The sequence below is a fragment of the Rana temporaria genome, chromosome 4 (assembly GCF_905171775.1).
Source record: "Rana temporaria chromosome 4, aRanTem1.1, whole genome shotgun sequence".
Taxonomy (NCBI): domain Eukaryota; kingdom Metazoa; phylum Chordata; class Amphibia; order Anura; family Ranidae; genus Rana; species Rana temporaria.
This window is the reverse complement of record NC_053492.1, coordinates 258,649,098-258,674,887: the sequence shown is the minus strand read 5'-3', so window position 1 is coordinate 258,674,887 and position 25,790 is coordinate 258,649,098. Positions and strand designations below refer to the sequence as shown.

General features: G+C 43.2%; 1 protein-coding gene across 2 annotated transcripts in view; it reads left to right on the top strand.

The window, feature by feature from the left end:
- HACE1 (HECT domain and ankyrin repeat containing E3 ubiquitin protein ligase 1) overlaps positions 1 to 25,790 on the top strand; it is a 161,256-nt gene that overhangs the window by 5,408 nt on the left and 130,058 nt on the right. For both annotated transcript variants that reach the window (XM_040350164.1, XM_040350165.1), the window contains exons 2-3: positions 398 to 452; positions 10,293 to 10,382. In XM_040350164.1, the coding sequence (XP_040206098.1) occupies positions 398 to 452; positions 10,293 to 10,382 (145 nt within the window). The remainder of the gene's footprint in view (positions 1 to 397; positions 453 to 10,292; positions 10,383 to 25,790) is intronic.

Genomic DNA, 25,790 nt, shown 5'->3' with positions numbered 1-25,790 from the left:
TAGGTACCCAGCTCATGTCTATGAATGGTCACTGAGCTAACTGGATTTTCCATGTTGTGGTCATAACATCCTAATAAAGTCAGTGGGACTGATGCAAGCCTGTCATGTCCTGTACACAACCCCTAGCACTGACAATGTAATTATGCGACTGTGTACTGACCAATGTAGTCGCATCCTTGTCAGTGTTGTTCACCCTTGACTTGACTTGGATCTTGCTAAGCGATGCAATACGCTTGGCCTACCTCAGCAATGATGATGCATTGAATACATGAAGTGTACCTGAGTTTTACTTTGTCAAAATTGTTAATATATTGTTAATTCCTAATGTATTATTGCATTGGTAATTTCCTGTATATGTATGCAAGTCTAACCATGAAATTGTTTATCTTTGATGCAGATAATGAAACCGCTGTTTATACTTTGATGCCTATGGTGATGGCCGATCAACATCGGTATGTGGTTTGGAACTTTTTTAACAGGTCATATGACCAGAAACCTAAATAAAATAAAATAAATAAAGTGCCCTTTTCCCCTTCTTTCTCAAATGGTAAAAACGGTTACCAATTAAAAATAAATAAAAATAAAATTATATATACATACACAATATTACCAAAAGTATTGGGACGCCTGCCTTTACACGCACATGAACTTTAATGTCATCCCAGTCTTAGTCCATAGGGTTCAATATTGAGTTGACCCTTTGCAGCTATAACAGCTTCAACTCTAATGGGAAGGCTGTCCACAAGGATTAGGAGTGTGTCTATGGGAATGTTTGACCATTCTTCCAGAAGCGCTGTTGTGAAGTCAGGCACTGATGTTGGACGAGAAGGCCTGGCTTGCATTCTCTGCGCTAATTCATCCCAAAGATGTTCTATTATGTTGAGGTCAGGACTCTGTACTGGCCAGTCAAGTTCCGCCACCCCAAACTGGCTCATCCATGTCTTTATGAACCTTGCTTTGTGCACTGGTCCAAATTATTTGGTGGGGGGGGGGAATTATGGTGTGGGGTTGTTTTTCAGGGGTTGGACTTGGCTCCTTTAGTTCTAGTGAAGGGAACTATTAAGGCGTCGGCATACCAAGAAATGTTTGAAAATGTCATGCTTCCAACTTTGTGGGAACAGTTTGGGGATGGCCCCTTCCTGTTCCAACATGACTGTTCCCCATTGCACAAACAAGCTCCATAAAGACATGGATGACCGAGTTTGGGGTGGAGGAACTTTACTGGCCTGCAAAGAGTCCTGACCTCAACCTGATAGAACACCTTTGGGATGTATTAGCCACAGGCTGCAATTCAGGCCTTCTCGTTCACATCAGTGCCTGACCTCACAAATGCACTTCTAAAAGAATGGTAAAAAATTCCCATAGACACACTCCTAAACATTGTGGACAACCTTCCCAGAGGAGTTAAAGCTGTTATAGCTGCAAAGGGTGGGCCAACTCAATAATAAACCCTACGGACTAAGGCTGGGATGCCATTAAAGTTCATGTGCGTGGAAAGGCAGGCATCCCAATACTTTTGGGGGGGGGTGTGTGTGTGAGGCACTCTGAAATAAGGAAGAAATCATCTTTTTTTTTTTTTTTTTTTTTTTTTTTTTTTATATATAATCAAACACTGGGACACAATGTTGGCTAACTGAGGGGATTGTATGCTTATGATGCAGGTATTATAGCTGCAGAAGCAAGGAACAGAGTGACACAGACTAGCTGACAGGCGGGGAGGGAGAGAGGAGAGCTGCGCATTAAGGAGGCGCGTAAACTGACCACCATGTCAAGGCTCAGCAGCCATGATAAACCGTGGTCAGTTTACAGGGGGAGGGCAGAACAAGCACTGTGCTGTTACGCATGCTTTAAGGGAACAGACTCAATTTTTTTGGGGGAAGTTACAAACATTTTAATGCATTAAGATAAAAAAACTTAAGTGTGCACCTCCCCCTTTAGCCCCCCTAATACTTACCTGAGCCCCATCTCGATCCAGCGATATTGCATGAGAGCCTCGACTGTACGGGATTCTCCCTCCTCATTAGTTGAGACAGCAGCGAGCGCCATTGGCTCCCGATGCTGTCAATCAAAATCAGTGAGCCAATGAGAAGAGAGGGGCAGGGTTGGGCCGTGGCTCCGTGTCTGTATGGACACATGGCGCAGCAGCTCGGCTTGGGTGCCCCCATAGCAAGCTGTATGGAGGGAGGTAATGGTGAGGGACCCGAGAAGAGGGGGATCTGGGCTGCTCTGTGCAAAACATCTGCACAGAGCAGGTAAGTATAACATGTTTGTTATTTTTAAACAAAACCAAAAAAATACAAGACTTTAATATCAGTTAAAATATATTCTAAGTCGTATGTACCATCTCTCTTCCTTTGGTTCATCTCTGCTGTTCTCGTACTTCCTGGGTGGCTGTTCGTTCTCCATTCCCCTCCTTGGGTATGAGAACGTAGTCACCCTTTCCTGCTCACCCCATAATGGACTACACATCTGTGTGCAAATACATTTAGTGCTATGCAGAGAGCAGAGCATGTGACCAAAAATAAAGGCCACTTATCAACAGAGACTGGGAGCATGTATTGGATAAAAATAAACTAAAAACAACAATCCATTTTTTGTTTGTTTTGTTTTTTATTTATTAATAAACAAAGCCGTAGTATACTTGTTGTTTTAGGATAATTTATGTTAAAAGTGTAATTTGAACAAAAGCTTTGATGTGCTGTTGCTTTCTTATATACTGTTCTGTTTTAAAAGGGTCATATTTTCATAGCTCTGAAGATGGCATTTTTTTTTTTTTGTGCCTTGGGTTTGTTAGTGTACCCTCACAAGCTATAGCAGCAGCCTAGAAATGTACTTATTTCGTATTTTATGTTAATCTTTTTATAGCAATTTTTATATTAAAGTTTTATTTGAGTGTGTGCAGAACAAAGGGCACTGAGAGTTATCTAGGGCTTTGTGACACATCCTCAGTCTAAACACGTATCAAATTATGTTACTATGGCATACACACACCTCATAAAGTAAACAGAAAACTTTCTTCACCTTCCCTGACTGATGATCTCAGCAACAGTGCTGTCAATACACAGAAGAATGGGCAAGACTAGGTGTGTCCATCAGGCTTGTGAATCAGCAGTGATAAATAATCCCCTGTAGTTCAAGCAGACACGGACTACATGACAGCAATTTGCCCTAAATTCATTAACAATGCAGTGTTGTTTACCACACCAACACATAAAGCTACATTAAGTGGACTTCACTAGCAGGTGAAAGTGGAACTTTAGGTTAGAAAATAAAAATGGGTGGATAGACAGGATTTGTAATGCAAAAGTGACATGCCTTGTCTCTTTTGCTATAAAACTACTGCCTGTTCGCCCCTGTATTGTAAGTTGCGCAAGCGCAGCTCTCTGCACACATTTTGGCAATGCCAAAGCTGACAGAACTCCCGTAGATGAGCAGGAGTGACATCATCTCGGCATGGCCGGTGATCGAGACCAGGAAGCAAGTCACCGAAAGATGTCAGTGACCGGCAGAGATTTATATGGAGACCTCTCAGTAAAAAATACATAACATAACATTAAAGTACCATCATCCTAACATAATTTGAATAAAAATAGGGTTCATTTGGGACCCCAGAGACCCAAAGAAACCAAGGGAGGTGGGTGGGGGCTAGTGGACTATGTCGGTACTAGGTAAGTCAGTTATCAAAAGAGTATAGTAAAGGTAAAAAAGTTCAATTTATTAAAAAATAAACATAGCATAAGGGAATTGAGAAATACACAGTATTTTAAAATTACAACAGTAGTAGTGTAAAACAGATGGATTATACGACCAGCCAACGCATCATAGAGCTGGTATATAGGCCGTAGTTTGCGGGCAGCGATGAGGCGGAGGGGGTCATATAGATCAGGATCTCTACTAGTTTCGCTACTCGTGGTAGCTTCGTCAGGAGATATTGGTCTAAAAAATGGCAATATATTGTTATTAACATTACAGGTTATGTACACATGGGCACATATGCACAAAACCACTCAAGTAAAGAACACACATATATATATATATATATATATACAATCATTGAAAAATTATACAACATAGAATTCAAGTGGACAATGCAAAGACTGCGCGGCTTGCCTATGAACACAAATTCACTCCTTGGGGGATCCTAGGTGCAGGAATGAGGACGGTGAACAAATGGGGAAAGTGAAGGGTTAAGTGAGAATTGTACCAGTGACCCAGATAAAATTAAGGGAGGTTAAGCATCCAAAAAGTCCCCAGAATAAAAGCGGGGGAAGAATAGCAACCATGGTCACCAAAAAAGAGGGAGTGACAAGGTAAAGGGGAGGGGAAGGGAGGGAAGGAAAGAGGGAAAGTGGGAACAAGGTAAAAAGAAAAGAACCATCGATGAAGATAAAGAAATAAAAAGGTGAAGGAAGTATAAGGATAAGCAAAAGGAAAAAGGGGAGGGAGATAAGAGGGAACAAAAAAAAGAAGGAAAAGAGAGGGAATGAAGTGAATGGGGGGGGGGGGGGAGTAAGGAAAGCAAAAAGAATGGACAGGGAAAAAGGGAAATTGAGGATGGGGTGGAAAATCAGGAACAGGAAAATGATGGAAAAAACAAACAAGGAGAGGGGGGAGAAGGGGGGGGGGGAGAGGGAGGACAAGGGAAGTGTGCAGGAACAGTGGGTGAAGAGATTCAAATAAATTGTGCCAAGTGCTACTAGTGCAGAATAAATATAATAGTGAGGGAAGTATAAAGAAGGATAATAATTCAGGTAATCATACCTGTGTAAGGTATTCAAAATGCTTAAGGGCCCTAGGACCTAACTGGTAATAGGCAGGAACCGTCAGAGACAGCGCTGGAAAGACCCAATTAAGGGATTCCAGCAATGAAGGTAGAGGGTTTGAGACCACCTATAAAGATGGAACAGTTGGTCAAAATGAATGAAAGTGATGCTAAGGCATGGGATAGAGTACTTACTGTGGTAGGTAAACCGAGCAGCGTGTCCCAGGGCCGGGTGTGTATCACCCTGAACGCCGGGACCCATGTTTTTATAAAGAGCCAACTTAGTGATCTCACAAGGAGGCGCGGCGGCGCCTGGAGATGACGTCACCGCGTTTTACGTTGCCGTGACGTCATCGCAGCGCCGTATGTAGTGTGTGTACAGGCTAAAAGAGCCTAAAGGGGAGTGGTTTGGTGGGCGGCAGCTAGAACGAACAGCTGACCGTGCATGAGTGTTGATTACAGGCTGAAAGCCTGAGAGGGGCAGTGTAATGGGCGGCGACTAACAGAGAGTTAGCCGCCCAGGACAGAGCCAAGTGAAGTGATGTGAGGTAGAGTGCGCATGAAGAAAAAGTGTGTAACAAGAGTGCCACCTATCAGGCCAAAATGAGAATACTTTATGTGACGGTATCGGTATGATATCCCCGTCAAAGATTCCCTTCTTCCATAAGAACATCACCCAATATTCCACTAGGAGGAATATTCCTGAGATCGCCCATTAAGCCACACATTAGTCCAGGCTTACTGCTAGAACAAGACAGACTTTAATGTTATATCACACAGCTTATATGTAATTTACAAAACTGTTGCAATGACAAATCTCCGCCCCCTCACACTGGGGCTTCCATACAGATGATTAGGCAGACACGACGGAGCCGATGCTGAAAACACATTTTCTTTAGACAATGACCTCAATGACGCTGATTACTAGTTGTACTGAATACATTAACTAGACAGCTCGACCCCGCATATAGAGAGATAATTACCACAATGGAGCAATCAGAATAATTAACACAAGCCACTTAAACACAGATCTCCTTCACACAACACAATAGATCAATTAACCTTTAGAAATAGTGAGGGGACATTAGCACTTCAATAACCTGTTAGCCGAGGACATAATCACACAGGGCAAGCAGGGAGAATTAAACTGAGACATATAGGCAATTGCATCACACTTTACTTGATTCAAAACAGACCACTGTAAGGGCAAGGGCAAAATATGACATCCCAAGGAATGAATAAGGCACAGGAAAGAAAGCCGCACAATGATCGCCATTTATATAAACAAATCAACACTTAATATTAAAGAATTATACAGATATCATGGAAGTACAATATATATTACAGTTGTAAGAGGCATAAAGAATATATATGCCTTACCAATTATATACACAGTAAGTGGGGCATTTTAACATGGAAATGCGACAAGAGAGTTCCGGGGACAGCGCATTGCTGGATTGAAGGTGAGTATAGTTCTGCTTTATAGAGTTATCTGTGGGACTATGCAGGTGGACCAAGAAAAAACTAAATGCAGATGCAATAATATTTGTCTTCTATTTACACCAGGGGTGTCCAAACTTTTTTTCAAAGAGGGCCAGATTTGATGAAGTGAACATGCGTAAGGGCCGACCATTTTGCCTGACATTCTTTGAACCATTAAAATTTGGTCCAAGTGTGTTTGCCCGAGCACTAACACCAACAAGAATTCTCTTGCCTTTGTGGCTGTGTGTGGTGAAGGGATGAGCTCGGGTGTGTTATTTGGATATACCGTATTTATCGGCTTATAACACGCACCTTCACTTTAGGAGGGAAGTTTCGGAAAAAAACATTTTTAATAAAAAACTGTGAAGCAAAATAAGGGTCATTGCCCATCAATGCAGCCTCGCCATTGCCATGAATGCAGCCTCCCCATTGCCATGAATGCAGCCTGATCTATGCCCATCTGCAGCCTCGAGGTGGGGGGGGGGGCAGGACGAGCACCAACAGATTATATACAGGAGAATCTCCTGTTTACACAGCAGCCTCTTTAATACAATGTCCCGCCTCCTATGATGGACAGAGGAGTCGTCCAATGGCAGCCCAGGAGACGGGACTTCCTATTACAGATGGCGCCGATTAAATGGGAGATTCTCGTGTATGTAATTTGACGGCACTCGTCCCCCCCCCCCCCCCCCTTTGTCCCCTCAGAGGCAGCGCCGATAAATACAGTATATAGCCAAATTACAAGGGGGCCACATTAAACTGGAACGGGGGCCGCAATTGGCCCCCGGGCCGGACTTTGGACATGCCTGATTTACACTAAAGGCCTTCATAAACAGTGGCCACCAGAACACCTTTCAATACTTGCCTCTGTCCGACAATGGGGTGCAATGGGGTCCCTGCAACTGCTACTTCATTTCTTGTTCGCCCAGTGATAGATTTGATCTGTGCGTGGCTTTTGTTCAAATTGGCTTCTTCCATTTGATCAGCAAATTGAAGCCTTCTGCTAACATAGATCTTGTCCCTTTTTTAAGAGGGAACCAATAGTAAATTGGTAGATGCTGGGACACCATAATACTTCACTTTTTGTGGCAGTTGTAACTATTAGGGAGGGGGGAATTGGTGTTTTTTTTTTATGTAAGTGTGTAGGGGAATAGATCGGCTGTCAGTTTTTGACTTTACACTCACTTTAAGTAGGGCAGAATGTTGTGGTAATGAGGTCTGAACATTGATGGAATTATTTTTCCCCATTGATTAGGATGTTGATACTCACATTCTAAGGATTATGAAAATCTGATCCTTTGGCCCCATACACACGAAAGGATTTATCCGCGAATACGGTCCAGCGGACCGTTTCCGCGGATAAATCCTCTCGAGGATTTCAGCAGATTTGAATGCGATGGAGTGTACTCACCATCGCATTGAAATCCTCTGGCGATGACGTGTCGCCGCGATTGCGACGTGCGCGACGCTGTCATATAAGGAATTCCACGCATGCGTCGAATCATTACGACGCATGCGGGGGATCCCTTCGGACGGATGGATCCGGTGAGTCTATACAGACCAGCGGATCCATCCGTTGGGATGGATTCCAGCAGATAGATTTGTTTGGCATGTCAGCAAATATTTATCTGCTGGAATCCATCCCAGGGGAGAAATATCCGCGGAAACGGATCCGCTGGAGTGTACACACCATAGGATCTATCCGCTGAAACCCATTTGCTGGGATTTTTCAGCGGATGGATTCTATCGTGTGTATGGGGCCTAAGTCTATAGAATTTTGCTATGAAGAAAATCTGTCAGTATGGCGAGGATATAATTTGCATTCCTGTAGGGTCTATTTTTTTTTTCTGGTAAGTTGAGATGCTACAGATCTCTCTCGCCCTTTTTGCCATGCGGTGATACTTCTACATACTGAGGCTAAAGGTTATGTCAGGTTATGTCATTGCAAGTATTCAAGTGGAAAATATTATGGATGTGCATGTTTGAGGGGAGAGATGGCCTTACTGAAATCTAATGATTATACAGTGGAACCTCAGATTGCGAATAACACAGTTAACGAGCGTTTCGCAATACGAGCACTGTATTTAACCACTTCCCGCCCGGTCAATAGTAAATTGACGTCCGGAAAGTGGTTGTGTAATCCTGACTGGACGCCCTGCAGGATTACATGCCGGCGCGCGCCCATGGGGGTGCACAGCACGGCGATCGGTGATGCGGGGTGTCAGTCTGACACCCTGCATCTCCGATCTCGGTAAAGAGGCTCTGTCAGAGGCTCTTTACCACATGATCAGCTGTGTCCAATCATGGCTGATCACGATGTAAACAGGAAGAGCCGTTGATCGGCTCTTCCTCACTCGTGTCTGACAGACGCGAGTAGAGGAGAGACGATCGGCGGCTCTCCTGACGGCGGGGCTTCGCTCTGATTGTTTATCAGTGCAGCCCCCCCTCGGATGCCCACACTGGACCACCAGGGAAGCCGCCAGGACCACCAGGGAAGGGGGAAACCAGAACAAAAATTACAATGGATGCCAATCGGTGCCCACAAATGGGCACTGACTGGCACAATATGGGACAAACAAGTGATGCCCAGCAATGTCATCAGTGCCACCCCTCAGTGTTCATCAGTGCCGCCTCATCGGTGCCTATCAGTGCCGCCATATCAGTGCCTGTAATTGAAGAAGAAAACTTACTTATTTACAAAAAAATAACAGAAAAAAATAAAAAATAAATTCAAAATTTTCGGTCTTCTTTTTTTAGTAAAATAAAAATCGCAGAGGTGATCAAATACCACCAAAAGAAAGCTCTATTTGTGGGAACAAAATTTATAAAAAAATTGTTTGGGTACAGTGTAGCATGACCGCGCAATTGTCATTCAAAGTACGACAGCGCTGAAAGCTGAATATTGGCTTGGGCAGGAAGGTGCGTAAGTGCCTGGTATGGAAGTGGTTAAAAAAAATAAAATGCTAACTCTAATGCCGCATACACACCATCACTTTATGTGATGAAAAAAAACGACACTTTCTGTGAAGTAAAAAATGACGTTTTTGAAACTTCAATTTTCAAAGACGAAGTTGCCTACACACCATCGTTTTTCTCACAATGTTCTTGCAAAGTGAGGTTACATTCCACCACGTTTTACCATTGAAGCTTGCTTCATAAGTAGCTTCTGGGCATGCGTGGATGAAAAAACGTCTTAGAAAACGACGTTTTTTGCTACACACAGTCAATTTCTGTGAAGTAAAAAGTGCACTTTTGAAAAACGACACATAAAATTGAAGCATGCTTCAATTTTTTTTGGTCGTTTTTTACAAGACATAAAACAACGTTTTCCCCCACACACAGTCAATTAAAGTGACGTTTTTAAAAACGTCATTTTTTTTCATCACATAAAGTGATGGTGTGTACGCGGCATTAGTGTCATCTCGCAAAACGAGCAGGATTCAAGCCAAAGCAGTGTGCAGTACCGTGTTTGGCCTGAGGTGGGGAGGGGGTGGGGCGTCGGAGAGCCTCGGAAACACATGGAAAGCCGATTGGCTCTGGCCCCCCCCCACCTCAGGCCAATCGGCTTTCCGTGTGTTTCCGACGTTTCCTCCCCCCCACCTCTCTAATGGCATGCAATATCGCATGTGGCCATAGGTGGGGGGGACGTCGGAGAGCTGGAAAGCCGATTGGCTCCGGAGCCCCCCCCCCCCCCCACCTCAGGCCACATGCGGTTTTGCATGCCATTGAAGTCAATGCGGAACCAATTTTAGTTTCCATTGACTTCAATGGGGAAACATGCTTTTGATATGCAAGCACTTTGGATTACGAGCATTCTCCTGGAATGGATTATCCTCGAAATCCGAGGTTCCACTGTACGACCTCTCTCGTTATCCCAAAGAGTTTTGGACAGGCAGACATTCCCTTAGACAGGAGATGCTCTTTGTACGATTTGCTGTTTTGAGGTTCAATAATAATGTCTGCATTTGTTTAAATCTGTTTTATTAAATTTTGCTAAATTGACAGCAAATCAGTTGCATGTTATAATGTATTTTGTTCTCATTTTAAGGTCTGTTTCGGAGTTGCTTTCAAATTCAAAATTTGATGTCAACTATGCTTTTGGAAGAGTTAAAAGAAGTTTGCTACATATCGCTGCCAAGTAAGATTTTACTCTCTAATTACTCAAGGACTGAAAAAAAAAAAAATCTTTACTTTTTTCTTTTCTTTTTCAGAAATACTATGGGGGTTGATTTACTAAAACCAGAGTGCCAAATCTGGTGCAGTTCTGCATATAAACCAATCGGCTTCCAGGGTTTTTTGTCAAAGCCTAATTGAACAAGCTGAAGTTAGAAGCTGATTGGCTACCATGCACAGCTGCATCAGATTTTGCACTCTCCAATTTTAGTAAATCTAATTTTTTGTAGTCATTGGGGGGAAAATGTGTCATCCATGTTGCCTAAGGTCTGGTTCATACTGGTGCGACATCCGCTCCGATGGGACCACATGCCGCATGACATGTACAAATCAATGGCTCCCTATGCGAGCTGTCTTAACTGGTCTGACACAAATCGCTTTGACTTTGAAAAACGTTCCTGCACTACTTTGGTCTATTTTCAGCTGATTCAATATCGTTGAAGTTGGATCTTAGTCCAAAGTCGGATGGTTAGGACGATCTCAAAGTTGGAGCAAAATCATATCCTGTTTATTCAAGTCGGATGGAAGTAGGACTGATGTCGCAGGGCAAACTCAGATCCACAGTCGTGTTGTACCAGTGTGAACCCGGCCTTATGGTCAAATGTAGTATTTGTTCTTGGCAGGAATGTATGTTGACGTTTTATTTGTAGCTTCTGTTGCAATTCCTCACTAAGTAACCCACACAAATTTGGTCAAATTCAAAAGACTGTCTCCCTTCATATGGGCTAATACTTTGTCCTCTGAACTACTTTGGGTAAAAAAAAATATTTTCAAATTCTGTTTTATTATTATATTTTCTTATTAGAGTAATCGTGATCGCTTTTGTTTTCAATCCTTCAAATACTTGTATCCACAGCGCACAAGGAAGAAAATGATATCAATCCTGCAGCAGCTAATTTAAACAGTCCTCTAATCTGCCTCAAAAGTGGATAAACAATCGCTCAGCAATAGTGACAATTCCTAAGCACTAGGTGCTGGATCATACCTGTTGGTACTGCAGGAGTTGATGTTTGTAAGCTGCCACTCTGGCTACTTTACTTCAGGCTGCACGCAGTGCCTTGAAAAAGTATTCATACCCCTTGAAATTTTCCACATTTTGTCATGTTACAAAGAAAAACGTAAATGTATTTTATGTGATGGACCAACACGGAGTGGCACATAATTGTGAAGTGGAGGACAATGACACTAAACATAAAACCAGAGCTACAATGGAATGGTTTACTTAATATATTCATGTGTTCCAATGGCCCAGTCAAAGTCCAGCCCTAAATCCAATTGAAAATCTGTGGAAAGACTTGAAAATTTGTTGTTCAGACACTCTCCATGCAATCTGACAGAGCTTGAGCTATTTTGCAAAGAAGAATGGGCAAAAATGTCACTCTCTAGATGTGCAAAGCTGGTAGACCTCCCCAAAAATACTTGCAGCTGTAATTGCAGTGAAAGGAGGTTCTACAAAGTATTGACACAGTGGGGATGGATATAAATGCATTCCATACTTTTTTTTTTTTTTTTTTTTTCAAATAGTTTTTATTGAGTATTCAAGTATGCAGTACATCATCAGTGTGGCAACACCAAAGTCAACAGGTTATAAACACTGTAGAATACATTAGAGAGTTCAAAGTGCATAAAAATAAACAGATACAAATAAACAGATAACGGAGGAAGATAATTGGTACTTCATAGAAAATACAAACGGTAGGGGTTACCAGAAATGAGTATAAGATATATACCAGTAAGGTGAACTGGGTGGAAAGGGTCTTGAGCAAGAAGGGAGGGAGGGGGTGAGGGGAGGGGTTGGAGAGCATCCAGAGTAGAACAGTACATTCAGAGAAGGATCAGTGGTTCCAATTAGTATCATACCAGAGTCGCCATGGCTTCCAATACGTCAGTAGTGTGGGGCCAGAAAATTTTCTGCGAGCAAGGATAGTTTCGTAAGTGTAGTGGGTGTGTGTTAGTTTCACTATGTCCGATACCGTGGGGATGACATTAGATTTCCAGTTTCTGGCAATGAGAAGTCTGGTTGCTAACAAGATGTGAGATGTCACTAGCTGCAAAGGAGGTGGTATGTCGTCAATGGTCAGATTGAGGATAGCCAGTTGGGGGGTCAGTGATAAAGGGAAACCTAACACTTCCCTCAACACCAACTCTATCGAAGTCCACATAAGTCTTATGTCAGGACATGTCCAGAATACATGTATGAGGGTGCCAGGGCTACCGCACCCTCTCCAGCAGTCATGTGAGGTGTGGGGATGGAATTTAGCTATCCTGGATGGTGTTAAGTACTATCTCAATAGCAATTTTTGAGCGAGTTCCCATAGAGCCGTACAAGAGGTGTGTTTGTAAATCGATTTAATTGCCAGCTGCCATTGCTGATCAGAAAAGTGGGTCTGTAAGTCTGATTCCCAGTCAGTGAGGGGTTTGGGCTTAATGAAGCAATTCTTTCCTTGAAGGGTCGAGTAGAGTAGGGAGGTACCTTTGGATGAGCTTGTCTCTGCAAAAAGGTATTGCCATATGTTTACTGGTAGAGATCCTTCCATAGAAGGAGTGGCCGAGAGGCAATGCTGTAGCCTATAGTAAGGTACAGTAGTAAAGTAGTCCGAAGTGGGGGCATGGAGAGTCTTCTGGAGTTGTAGAAAGGGTGAGTTGGAGTGTATGTCAGTTTTCCAGTCAGCTACTTCGGGATCATTAGGTCCGGGGTCAGCAATGTCAATGTATCTATAGGTATAGGGATGCCCTGTAGTATTTTCTAGGCTTTAACATAGGCCTGAATGGTGGGTGAATATAAGCAGAGATGAGGGTATTTGATTACTGTGCTAAATAACCAGCGGGACAGGTTACTGCCCGGGATCATGTTGGATTCCATGTCGCACCAAAGCGTGGTGGGCGTTATCGACAACCACTCTCGGAGTTGTGCAAGAACAGTGGCTAGATAGTAGTCTTTAATGACGACGAATCCCATACCTCCTACTGATCTGTGTTTGATCATTTTGGTCAGACTACACCTGGGTTTCTTACCCTGCCATATGAAGCGTCCCAAAATAGATTGTAGGGCTGTCAAGTAAGATTGTGGAAGCGGTATGGGGAGCGTCCGGAACATGTAGAGTAGCTTGGGCAAAACCATCATTTTAAAAGCTGCAAGGCGGCCCACCCAGGAGAATTCATGTTTGGAGAGTTTCGCAGTTTCTCGAATAAGCATATGCTTCAGTTCAATGTAATTGCTGGGAAACAAGGCCTTTGTAGATTTAGTTAGAGTGATACCTAGGTATGAAATTCTGGAATCCGCCCATGGGTAGGGGAATTTGTACCCGAGTAGGTTGCTGGTAGTTGCATCTAGGCCTAAGTCTAGGATATAAGATTTGTTCTCATTTACTTTGTAGTAAGACACGCTACTAAATCTCTGTAACAACAATTGTACCGAAGCCAGGGAAGAGAGGGGATCTGTCATCATTATTATCACATCATCTGCGAATAAGTTGATTTTGTGATTTAAGGAGCCAATTCTAAACCCTTTTATCGTGTCGTGGTTTCTGATATGCTCTGCTAGGGGTTCCATAATAAGGTTAAAGATGAGCGGCGATAGGAGACAGCCTTGGCGTGTGCCATTGGTGATCAAAAAAGGTTTTGAGAGCATTTCTGATGTATATACTTGGGCTGAGGGGGAAGAGTACAATGCCATAATAGCGGAAAGAATGGGGCCCTGAAACCCAAATTTAGCAAGTGTGGCTTGCATGTAGCCCCAATGGACCCGGTCGAACGCCTTCTCTGCGTCCAGTGACAGAAGCAGAGAAGGCGTTCGAGTAGACTCCGCAGCATGGATGATGTTAATGATTCTGCGGGTCGCGTCGAAGGTTTGCCTGCCTTTAGTAAAACCAGATTGGTCCTTATGTATGAGCATGGGCATTAGATCAACCAGTCGTTTGGCTATGAGTTTGGCATAGATTTTAGCATCTAAATTTAGGAGAGAGAAGGGGCGGAAGTTTTGGGCACACGTGGGTTCTTTACCTGGCTTCGGTAGTGTAATAACCAGAGCAGACAACATTTCAGGGGGAAGAGAGGAGGACAGAGCAGCGTCATTACAAACCCTAGCTAGAAATGGTGACAAGATGCAGCCAAATTTTTTGTAGTACTCTCCAGTTAGGCCATCGGGACCTGGGGATTTGTTGGAGGGTAGCCTGGAGATCGTATGCTGGATTTCTAGATTGGTAAATGGGGCATTAAGGGTCTCCAGTTGATCCTCAGACAACTTTGGGAGATTAATTTCTTGGAGGAACGATTCTATGTCTTGAGGGGATGGTTGGGGAATGGATTGGTTATCTTTCAAGTTGTACAGGGTAGTGTAATAACCTCTAAAGGCCTCGGCAATTTCCGAGGGGTCAATTAGTTTTTGGTTCGAGGCGGGATGAAACAAGTGGGCAATTTTAGTTTTGGAGAGGTGTCCTTTGATCCTATTGGCCATAGCTTTGCCTGCCTTGTTACCCGTAGAATAGTGGAAGGCTCTAAAGTGGGTGTGGGCTCTTTCGAAGGAATCTAGCAAGTGGGCTTTCAATTCTTGCCTTAAGAGATCTAGTTTTTGTTTGGTAGCACAACTAGGGTTTAATTGATTTTGAGGTAAGAGTGTCTAGGCGCTGTGCTCTCAGCCTCCTCTCCTTAGCCCCCAGTTGAATAAAGAGTCCCCGAACGAACGCTTTGTGGGCGTTCCAGAGAACACAATTATCAGTTACAGAACCTGCATTTAGGGAGAAAAATTCAGTTAGGTGGTCTCTGATATATTCAGAGTGGGTCAGAGAGTGGATGAGGGATGCATTAGCTCTCCAGATCTTTGCCCGTGAAGATGGAGATGAGTCGGTGAGGGACATGGTGACAGGAGCGTGATCTGACTATGTGATGGAGGCAATGTCAGATGCTGAGGCCTTGGGCAGGGTCCATTTGTCTACCAAAAAGTAGTCCATTCTTGTGTAGCGTAAATATATACAAAAAATATTGCGCTACTCAAAAAATAAATCAGTGGTTGTAGGCGGCCAACATACCAATGGATAATTGTGCAAGAGTGAAAAATAAAAAATGTAGCGCCAACCTATGTGAAAAATTGTGTCCACAAAGTGGCCCCAAATGGACAGACACCCTATAGGGAAATATGTCCAAAAACTTCACTGGGTACACGGTGGAAAGAAAGATCATATATACCACGAACAGAAAATAAATGACGTTCACGGTTAAATATGAATATGGTGAACAAACAAAGGTAAATAAAGCAATTAATTAATTAATAAGTCATGTAAAAGTGTGTGACCACAGATACAATTCATAAGTGAAAAAGTCCCATGTATATGTGTGGGGGTGGTTCCCTATGATACATTCATAGCCTGTGACTACGTTCAGATATTCCCCTCAGTTGAAAAACAACACCTCTTCACACGGAAAGGCAAGAACCTCTTCTCATGGACATTCCTTGGTAAGTTAAAAGATAAATACTCTTACCGACTCCCGTTGACCCACATCTCACCGTACGGTGGGTAGGTCTCCAAGGCTTATATGGGCTCAGATACCCTCCAACAGCATCGATGAAGGAAGAAATCCTGATTCTGATGTTCCTGAAGGAGATGGAAGTACTGGCCCCAGGAGCGTCCGTGAGATGGTGTGGAATGAACACTCCAAGTTTCAGAGGGAAAAAAAGGGAAAAAGAACACCTCCTCATAGTGTAGAAAATTTAATAAAATCTCTCAAAAGATATAAAAATATTCCACAGCAGGGAGAGAATCCAAACAGTACAAATGTATATATAAAAATCCCGAAAAGATAAAAAGTTCCACACTTAGATCACCACAGCAGGTCACATCACCACAGCAAATCAAGGATATCAAGATCAATGGCGTAGTGGAAATGATTGGAGTCCAGTGTAGCCGCTACACTGGACTCCAATCATTTCCACTACGCCATTGATCTTGATATCCTTGATTTGCTGTGGTGATGTGACCTGCTGTGGTGATCTAAGTGTGGAACTTTTTATCTTTTCTGGATTTTTATATATACATTTGTACTGTTTGGATTCTCTCCCTGCTGTGGAATATTTTTATATCTTTTGAGAGATTTTATTAAATTTTCTACACTATGAGGAGGTGTTCTTTTTCCCTTTTTTCCCTCTGAAACTTGGAGTGTTCATTCCACACCATCTCACGGACGCTCCTGGGGCCAGTACTTCCATCTCCTTCAGGAACATCAGAATCAGGATTTCTTCCTTCATCGATGCTGTTGGAGGGTATCTGAGCCCATATAAGCCTTGGAGACCTACCCACCGTACGGTGAGATGTGGGTCAACGGGAGTCGGTAAGAGTATTTATCTTTTAACTTACCAAGGAATGTCCATGAGAAGAGGTTCTTGCCTTTCCGTGTGAAGAGGTGTTGTTTTTCAACTGAGGGGAATATCTGAACGTAGTCACAGGCTATGAATGTATCATAAGGAACCACCCCCACACATATACATGGGACTTTTTCACTTATGAATTGTATCTGTGGTCACACACTTTTACATGACTTATTAATTAATTGCTTTATTTACCTTTGTTTGTTCACCATATTCATATTTAACCGTGAACGTCATTTATTTTCTGTTCGTGGTATATATGATCTTTCTTTCCACCGTGTACCCAGTGAAGTTTTTGGACATATTTCCCTATAGGGTGTCTGTCCATTTGGGGCCACTTTGTGGACACAATTTTTCACATAGGTTGGCGCTACATTTTTTATTTTTCATTCTTGTGTAGGAATTATGGCGAGGAGAGAAGTAAGAGTAGTCTCTTTCGGTGGTGTGATGACATCTCCAAACATCGTATAGGTCGTGGGATCGCATGAAAGAGTCCATGGGCGAGGCAAGTCTGCCTGAGCGAGAAGAGGCATCAATCGAGTTATCAGGAACTATATTGAAGTCTCCGCATAGTATGAGGTGACCTTGCTTAAAGCGGTTGACTTTTTTCATTAGTTTGGACAAAAATCTGATTTGACGTGTATTAGGGACATAAACCGTCACGACGGTATATCTGACATTGTTCATGGAGCAGTTCAAAGCTAAGTACCTGCCATTGACGTCTGTCATGCTATTGTGGAGAGTGAACGTTATGGTGTTTTTGATGGCGATCAATACACCGTTTTTTCTTTTCAGGACTAGAGGCTTTAAATATATTTGAAAAGTTCCTATTGGTGGAAACCGGTTCTGCAGTGGATTTAAAGTGCATTTCTTGCACACTCAGGACGTCACAGTGGGACGCGAGGGCAGTTTTCCATAATGACGCCCTCTTAACAGGGTGGTTTAGGCCCTTTGCATTTAGGGTGAGGAATTTCGGCAGAGGTAGTGGTAGAGGTGCTTAGAAATAGGTACTCACAGTTTGTGGAAGGCGATCAAGTTGACTTAAGGAGGTAGCAGGTGGAAAGGAGGTCTGTTGTCCAGGAAGTGGGCGAGCTTGGGATGTCGGTGCTCTCCGGAGTCCTGGTGGTAGGGGGAAAAGGGAACAGGCAGTTGCACAAGACCAAGGAAGGAAAGAAACAGTCAATAGTAACTTATGTAAAATAACACGAAGCTGGGTGCAGCGGAGGCACCAGGTTCAGTAGATTGTCTAGACTACTGAAAACTTACGGGGTGAAAGTTCGTGGGTTAACCGCAACGAGCAGGCACCAACCGGAGTGCTTAGTAACAGTAAAGTCAACGGTACACTAACCCCAAGGTCACTCTCCTACACTGGGGGAGGAATCCATGGCGGAGGGACGCGTGTCATCAGGGATTGACGCCTGGGGCAGTGCGTTTTCTCCAGGAATGATGTGCCATTTCTTGAGGAGCTGAATGCCCTCCTCCACTGAGTGAATGTTATGTTTCACTCCATTCTTGGTGACTACGATTTTGGTCGGGAAGCCCCATTGATAAGGGATTTTGTGGTTGTTCAACGGTTTCGTGATGGTCTGGAGTTGTCTCCTCTGAGGCAGTTGACCCAGGCGCCTAGACTTGGCCATTAGCATGTCTTTCGTGTGGTAAAAGTGAACCCTCATTAGAGTGTTGCGGGGCACTTCAGGTGGTAGGTGGGAAGGTTTCGGCAGCCGGTGAATACGGTCTATGATCGTCTCCACAGGGGGGAGGTCAGGCAGGAGCAGAGAAATCATTTTTCTAGCGTAAACATTGAGATCGGCAGGGACGATCGTTTCTGGTATGCTGCGAATTTTCACATTATTGCGTCTCGATTATTGCCAAGAGTGTGCCAAGCAGTAATCAAAGCAAAAGGTGGCTACTTTGAAGAACCTAAAATATGAAATATTTTTTCAGTTGTTTCACACTTTTTTGTTATGTATAATTCCACATGTGTTACTTCATAGTTTTGAAGCCTTCAGTGTGAATCTACAATTGTCATAGTCATTAAAATAAAGAAAACTCTTTGAATGAGAAGGTGTGTCCAAACTTTTGGTCTGTACTGTATATCGAGTTGTTGTTGCAACGAAAATGAAACTAAAGCATTTTTTATGTCGGGTCTTTCGGATTCTGCACGTTCTTTTTCGTTTGTTAAAAAGATAACGAAAATCCCCGAAATTTGGGCAAAAATGCATTCTGACGAAAAAGAAAGCACATGTCTACTGTATAACATCCTTTTAATCCATCTTCAGTGCAAGCTGCAACTTGAAAAATAAATTCTGTGACACACTGCAATATGTTCTTCAGGTACAGCAAGCAAAACAAACAAGTACATTGAGAAAGTTATTACTTTTGGATAAATATTACTATTAAAATGAGATTCCCCTCATTTTCTGCATGGTCACCAGGAATGGATGTAAAATTTCTCCTGTTGGGACACAATCTGACTGAAGTGTTAACCGCCCCACTTTATAAAAAAAAATTGACAGGAGTTTAGTTTTAATTCAAATGATCATATCAGTGTGAATTTGTTTTGTAATTATATGTACATGGCAGTGTCCCCCCCCCCCCCCCTTTTTTTTCTTTTCTTTCAAGATTTGTTTAACTTCTTACCAATGACCATCTCTTAGCCATTCGCCAACACAGCTCAGGTCTCCATTGATGACCAGAAACCAATTAGTCAGCTATGACATGGTGATTAAAGTAAAATGAAATCCTTCAGCTTGCAGATGAACACTGCCACCTTCAGGCTGCAGTGTTTGCAGTGCCATAAGTTTAACCCCTTTTGTACCTCTGTACATTTTTTCAATAGTGGATCAGCGACCATTTATATAACCGTGCCATTTATGAACAGCACTGGATAAATAGCCATTGGCAGGCTGATCCGCCAGGTGATTACTGTGTACCCAGGTGTCATTAGACGGATGGGTAGACAGACACTGTAATTGGCTAGTCCGAGGGGTTGGATACCATGTGACTAATCACAGCAATCACATGATACTGTGCTGTAGGGTTGTCCCGATACCACTTTTTTGAGACCGAGTACAAGTACCGATACTTTTTTTTCCAGGTACTCGCCGATACTGATACCTTTTTTTTTAATGTCATGTGACAGTGGCACATATGTCAGTATTTTTTACAATTTTTTGTTATTTTTTTTTTTTTTTTTTACGATGCTTTCTTCTTTTTTTTTTAGGGGGGGGGGAGTGAATGGTGTCAGTGTGTTTTTTGTTTTTTATTTTTATTATTTTTTACAATTCATTTATTTTATATTTTATTGCAATTTTTTTTTTTTTAAGCACTGTGGGGGGCTTGGGTGAGATGTCAGGGGTCTTAACAGACCCCTGACATCTCCCCTTTGAGACCGAGAAAGGGACTAAGGAAACAGATTCCCCAGTCCCTTTCTCTGCAGCCTCAGCTAAAATGAATGAACAGGAGACAGAGGCTCCTCTCCATTCATAAACTGAAACATCGTAAACGCAGGTTACGATGTTTCAGTTATGTGAATGGACAGAGTCAGTGATAACTGATTCTGTTCATTCAGAACAGGTAGGAGCCGGGTTTAGTGTCTCCCATCTCCGCTCTCCATCCTGACGAGGACAGAGGGAGTGGAGGAGGACATAGAGGGGAAACAGAGCGCAGAGGGGGACAGCAGCAGAAGGGGGGGCACGGGACACGCAGCATGGAGGGGGAGAGCAGCATCACGGAGGAGGACACGGGACACAGAGCATGGATGAGGACACCAGGATCACGGAGGGGGACACTGAATGCGGAAAGCAGCATCACTCGGGGGGAGAGCAGCATCATGTAAGGGGACACAGGACACGGGACACAGCATGGAGGATACAGGCATCGGGACACAGAGCATGGAGGACAGCAGGAAAACGGAGGGGGACACTGAGCGCGGACAGCAGCATTACTCGGGGGGGGGGGGGGGGGGGAGATCAGCTTCACGGAAGGACACAGCATGGAGGAGGACAGCAGGAGCACGGAGGGGGACGCGGCGTGCGGAGAGGAAGAGCAGCATACACCCGCCCTATCCGCTCAAAACCTCTGCCCGCTGACCAAGTATCGGGTCAGGCATCGGGAGCATTTGTGCGAGTACAAGTACTCGCGCAAATGCTCTGTATCGGTCCCGATACCGATACTAGTATCGGTATCGGGGCAACCCTACTGTGCTGATCCCTCCAACATTGGAAGGAGAGAGATGGTGTATTTACCAATGAATGGCTCAGCAGCTGCAGATTTATTTATTCTGTTACTGTCTAAACATTAACCCCTTCATCTCCATGATGGCACTGTATGTACATTAACCCCTTCACTTTCTTCTTCCTCTGTAATTTTTATTTTAACATAAAGTATTGCTAAATCCAGGACCCTGCATTTACTATATCTGGTCTCCCACAGAACATGGAAACATAGTAAATATAAACTGTTAAATGCCTTTTTTTCATTAACAGTTAGAGCAGTGGTTCTCAACCTTGCTAGTGCCGTGACCCCTTGATAACATTTCCCATGTTGTGGGGACCCCTAACAGTAAAATTTTCGTAGCGTGAGTTGTCAGGCAAGTCAAGTAATTTGTGCCCCTAACCCACGGACATTTAGCGCTCCCTGAGTCCCTTCCACTTGTACAGTATTAAAACCGCTTATGGTACATTTTAGGATATACCACTCTCTCTTTCTTTGTTCTCCTTTCTTTCCCTTTTATCTCTCTCTATTGGCTGCAAAAAGGCTGGGAAAGCGGTGCGGGCTTCAGGAACAGCCCAGGATTTGGTGACCCCTGGCAAATTGTCTTTCGACCCCCAAGGGGGTCCCGACCCCCAGGTTGAGAACCACTGAGTCAGAGTAATATTTTGACTTCTGATAAAAGCTTGTAGGATGAGTTTTCATTCTGTACTGACTGTTCTATAAGGCTGTAGGACCCCTTACCCTCTGTTTGGACAGTGCTGATTGGCCCTGTGCTGATCACATGCATTCTCCCAAGAAAAAAAAAACTCTCTCTAGGAATACACACCAAACTGAGCATGTGCAGCTTGTCTTTTAGCCTCTGTACTATCAGGAGATAGATTAGGGACTGTGGAAGAAGAGGGAGGACCAGAGAAGACAGAATAAAAGGGCCATTTTACACAATCCAGAAGATTGACCCCTTAGGTTCTGCAATGAGTGTAACAAGCATGCTTTACTGTGTATACAGACCGTAAACCTCAGACATGAAATGTAAACAAAGTATATCCTTTTATATCCTGCACTTGTCTCAATCAAGAGAACAAAGTGTAATTTTTGTCTGCTGCCTCTTTCCTCCTTTTTTTTTTTTATAAGCATCAGGAAAACTTGTCAGAAGTGACCTACACCATGAGAAAAATGCTGACATGGCATGGACCTCCAGCTGATTAAGGGCCCTTTCACATGGGTGGATCCCGTGATGACCCATTCCTTATATATCCGCTTGCTCAGTGGGGATCGCTCCGTTGAGCCACCGCTGAGCTGGCAGATGACAGGTCGATCCCTGCACACTACTGCTACTGTGGAGGGACCGCTCTGTCAGATCTCCGCTCTCCTCTATGGGGGCATCGGGTGAACACAGACCATCTGTCCGTGTTCATATGATCCGCAGACGGATGGAAAAATAGGATTTTCCTCCGTCTGCAGAAACGGAGCATAGTGGCGACAGATGAGATCAGGTGTCAGCGGATGTTCATCCGCTGACACCCGCCATCCCATAGGGATTAATGCATGTCCCTTTTTTATCCGTAAACAGATGGATGAAAAAACGGACATACTGTCTGCTGGTGTGAAAGGGCCCTAACCTCCTCAGTTTTGTTCCTGTGTGAAAGGGGGTGTGTCCCTTCCCTCCAATCGGCTCTTTTCACTGATGTAACTTCAGCTCCCTGCCCACTGTTTTTCAGAACTGAAAGATTCTGTGTAAATTCTGCACTTTGGATGTAGGGGAAAGACGGCTGTGGATAAACAGATACTACTTTACAGGTAACCGTTTGAGACCGAATGTTCGGTCTCAAAAAATTCATATCCGTTGGGGTACAGTGTTGCATGAACGGAGTACATGTCAGTCAAACTATCACATCTCTGAAAACCATCTTGGTAATGAAGGGGAATTGCAGGGTGGTTAATGCTGTGTACTTGGATTACAGTATTGGGGAAAAAATGCTTTTAAACTGGGAGGTTAAGAAAATAAAGGCGTGCTGACACTGCTAAGTTTAACCTTTTGCATCTAGGTATCAAAGTAAGAGGGATGCAATGTATTTATTTTACTTAAAATACAAATGTGATTTGTTCTGATCTTTTGCTTTTTTGATTCATGGGAATAATAAAAAAATGTTTTTATTATTTAATTGTTGAAGTGTTATATATAATATTTTAAGGAAGGGCAACAGCCCTGAAATCCTGTGTTACATTTTTCTGTGAAGTATCTTTACAATTCAAAGAGGTCCATAGTGATATTTGACCCTAAACATATACTGTGTGGTTTCCTGCAGAACTGGTTGTACTAGACACACACTGGAAGCATTTATTTTTAGTATATGCGTCTTACTCACGAGTTATTGTATTAATGTTCAGAATGTCAATGGGGTATCATCAGTGACTCCCTAAGCTGATTTAAAAGGCTGTATTCATACATCAGTGTAATCCGGCATGCTGAGACTTCAATTTGAAATATTCTCAAGACGGTTAACACTTTAGCTGCCTGTTCAATAATTCTCATATACATAAAGAACTATTGCAAGCAGAGGACCTTTTTTAGGCAAAATTATTTTGTATTTATAACTATTCTTGCACAAATATTGATCAAAGCTAAACTTTTCAGGTTAAAATAACTTAATTTTAGTGAACACAAAAAAAAGTTAAAGTGGATGTAAACCCACTCTCATCCTTTTTAAACTACTGCCATAGTGCTGATCTATGATATAGATGCCTCCTGCATGTATCCTTACCTGTCAAATATCTCCCCTCTGTCTGTTTATAAGAACTGAAAAACTGCAGATTCTGTGGGTGGATCTGTTGTCTGGAGCTCGGCGGGTGGAGTCGTGATTAGGGTTGCCACCTCATCCCTTTAAAACAGAACACATATTAATTACACAGGTTCTCTGGCTGATTAAGGTGCTGCTAATTAAACTCACTTGGTGCCTTATCGACATTAAATTAGCCCCAGAACCTGTGTAATTACTAGGTGTTCTGTTTTAAAGGGATGAGGTGGCAACCCTAGTCGTGATGTCAGTAGACTCCCCGCCCTCCTACACTCCCCTTGTTAACATGCATTTTTTTCCTACGTATTCCTTGCACTTAATTTTGCTATGATCACTAACATCCAGTCAAAATCCAGAAAAGTAACCACATGACTTCAGAAAAGGAGTGGGGGTGGGAATTAAAAAATAATGCCTGTCTCCAGGCTAGTGCATGAGATATGTAAATAACCTGTCACTCACAGCAAGGGGGCGGAACAGACTGAGGTTTTTTTTCTCTGTAAGTCCGTTTTATTTCACTGAACAATAAGAGGATTGCTCAGAGCTGGATTAACTCTGTGTGGCAAGACTGGGCACAGATGAGTAAGTAACACATATTTGTGAACTCAAAATGACATGTGCTTTGTAAATGGGGGGGGGAAACGCCTAAATTGTCACCAGCACCCTTGTAATTCACTGTCGACTATATCCTGTCTGCCGTGATGGCTGACAGTTCTTATAGTTAATTCATTTACAGAGTTCTGTAAATGAATGAGGAAGCCGTGTGAGCAGAGAGCTGCACTGTTTTCACATTATGACAGCAGGTGCAGAGAAAAAGTTCCCTCGCCCGCTGTCATCTGAGGAGGGTGAGGGGAGCACGGGCAGATGCTGCACTGAAACATGTTACATTCTAAATACAGGTTTAGCAGGCTCTAAAGGTGACCTTTATCCTTTAGCAGTTCATCAGTTTTAGAGTTAAAATGATGACCATGGAATTATTTATGGGAATGCCTAGTGTTCATAGTTTATTAGGCATTTATATATGTACTTGGTCCCTGCTACCTGTGCGTGTATGTTGTGTACTTGCTATCATCTGTGGATTTATTTTTATTTTTTTCTCTTGCACCTACTGTCACAATATGGTTGATGTTCCCGTTTTCTGACACTAAGGTCCTTTCACACTGCTTTGTTGCAAAAAGGTGTTAATCGCATATGTTTTGCAGTTGTGAAAAGGTCATGTGATGTCAAAAACACCACCCCCGGGTCCTTTTTTTTTTTTTTTCATTTTGTGTGTGCTTATTTTTTTTTTTTCTCGCATAAAGAATGCAGCAAGCAGGATTTTACTAAATGCTGCGGACCCGCAACTGATCAGTATAAAGAGTGTGATATGATTTCATGGTCTTGCGGATCAGTGTGAAAGCAGTCAAACTGCAAGTGGAGACATTGGTGCACTAAATGCCACTGATGTCTGTAAACAATGTAGACGAGATAAGAGTAAATCTCAGTTCAGTCAACACAGAAAAGATTTATGGACTGCAGTTGACCATTTCTACCCACTCTCTCTTCCGGTGTGACTTGAAATGGTCCCACTGACATTTAGAAGACTGTAAGGTCTCATCTACACTTGCACATTAGACATTGTGGATTTTCCTGCTGCCGGTGGGAAGCGCCAATGAAAGCAAGTCTGCTTCCAGGGCCAATCATTCACCAGTCTTCTATTGCTTTGAATAGGGTTTCTGACCCACAGCTGTTCGCAGGAAACACCACGAGTCTCCTGGAAATTGTGGTCACCCCCATACGCAAGTGTAAATGAGGCATTAAAGCAGTATTGAACCCGTAGCCAAAAATGTTATGTTGCAGCTAACCAATCGCTTTATGTGGTGGCTGCATTAGTTTTTCTCCCTCTGTTTTCTAGTGAAACCACCTGCTTGAATGTATTGCTCCCTCGCTGGCTGAAGGTGCAAAGCTTTGCTCTCCTGCAAGTGCCAAGTGTTACTGCATTTTTCACAGCGAGGAGGCAACATCT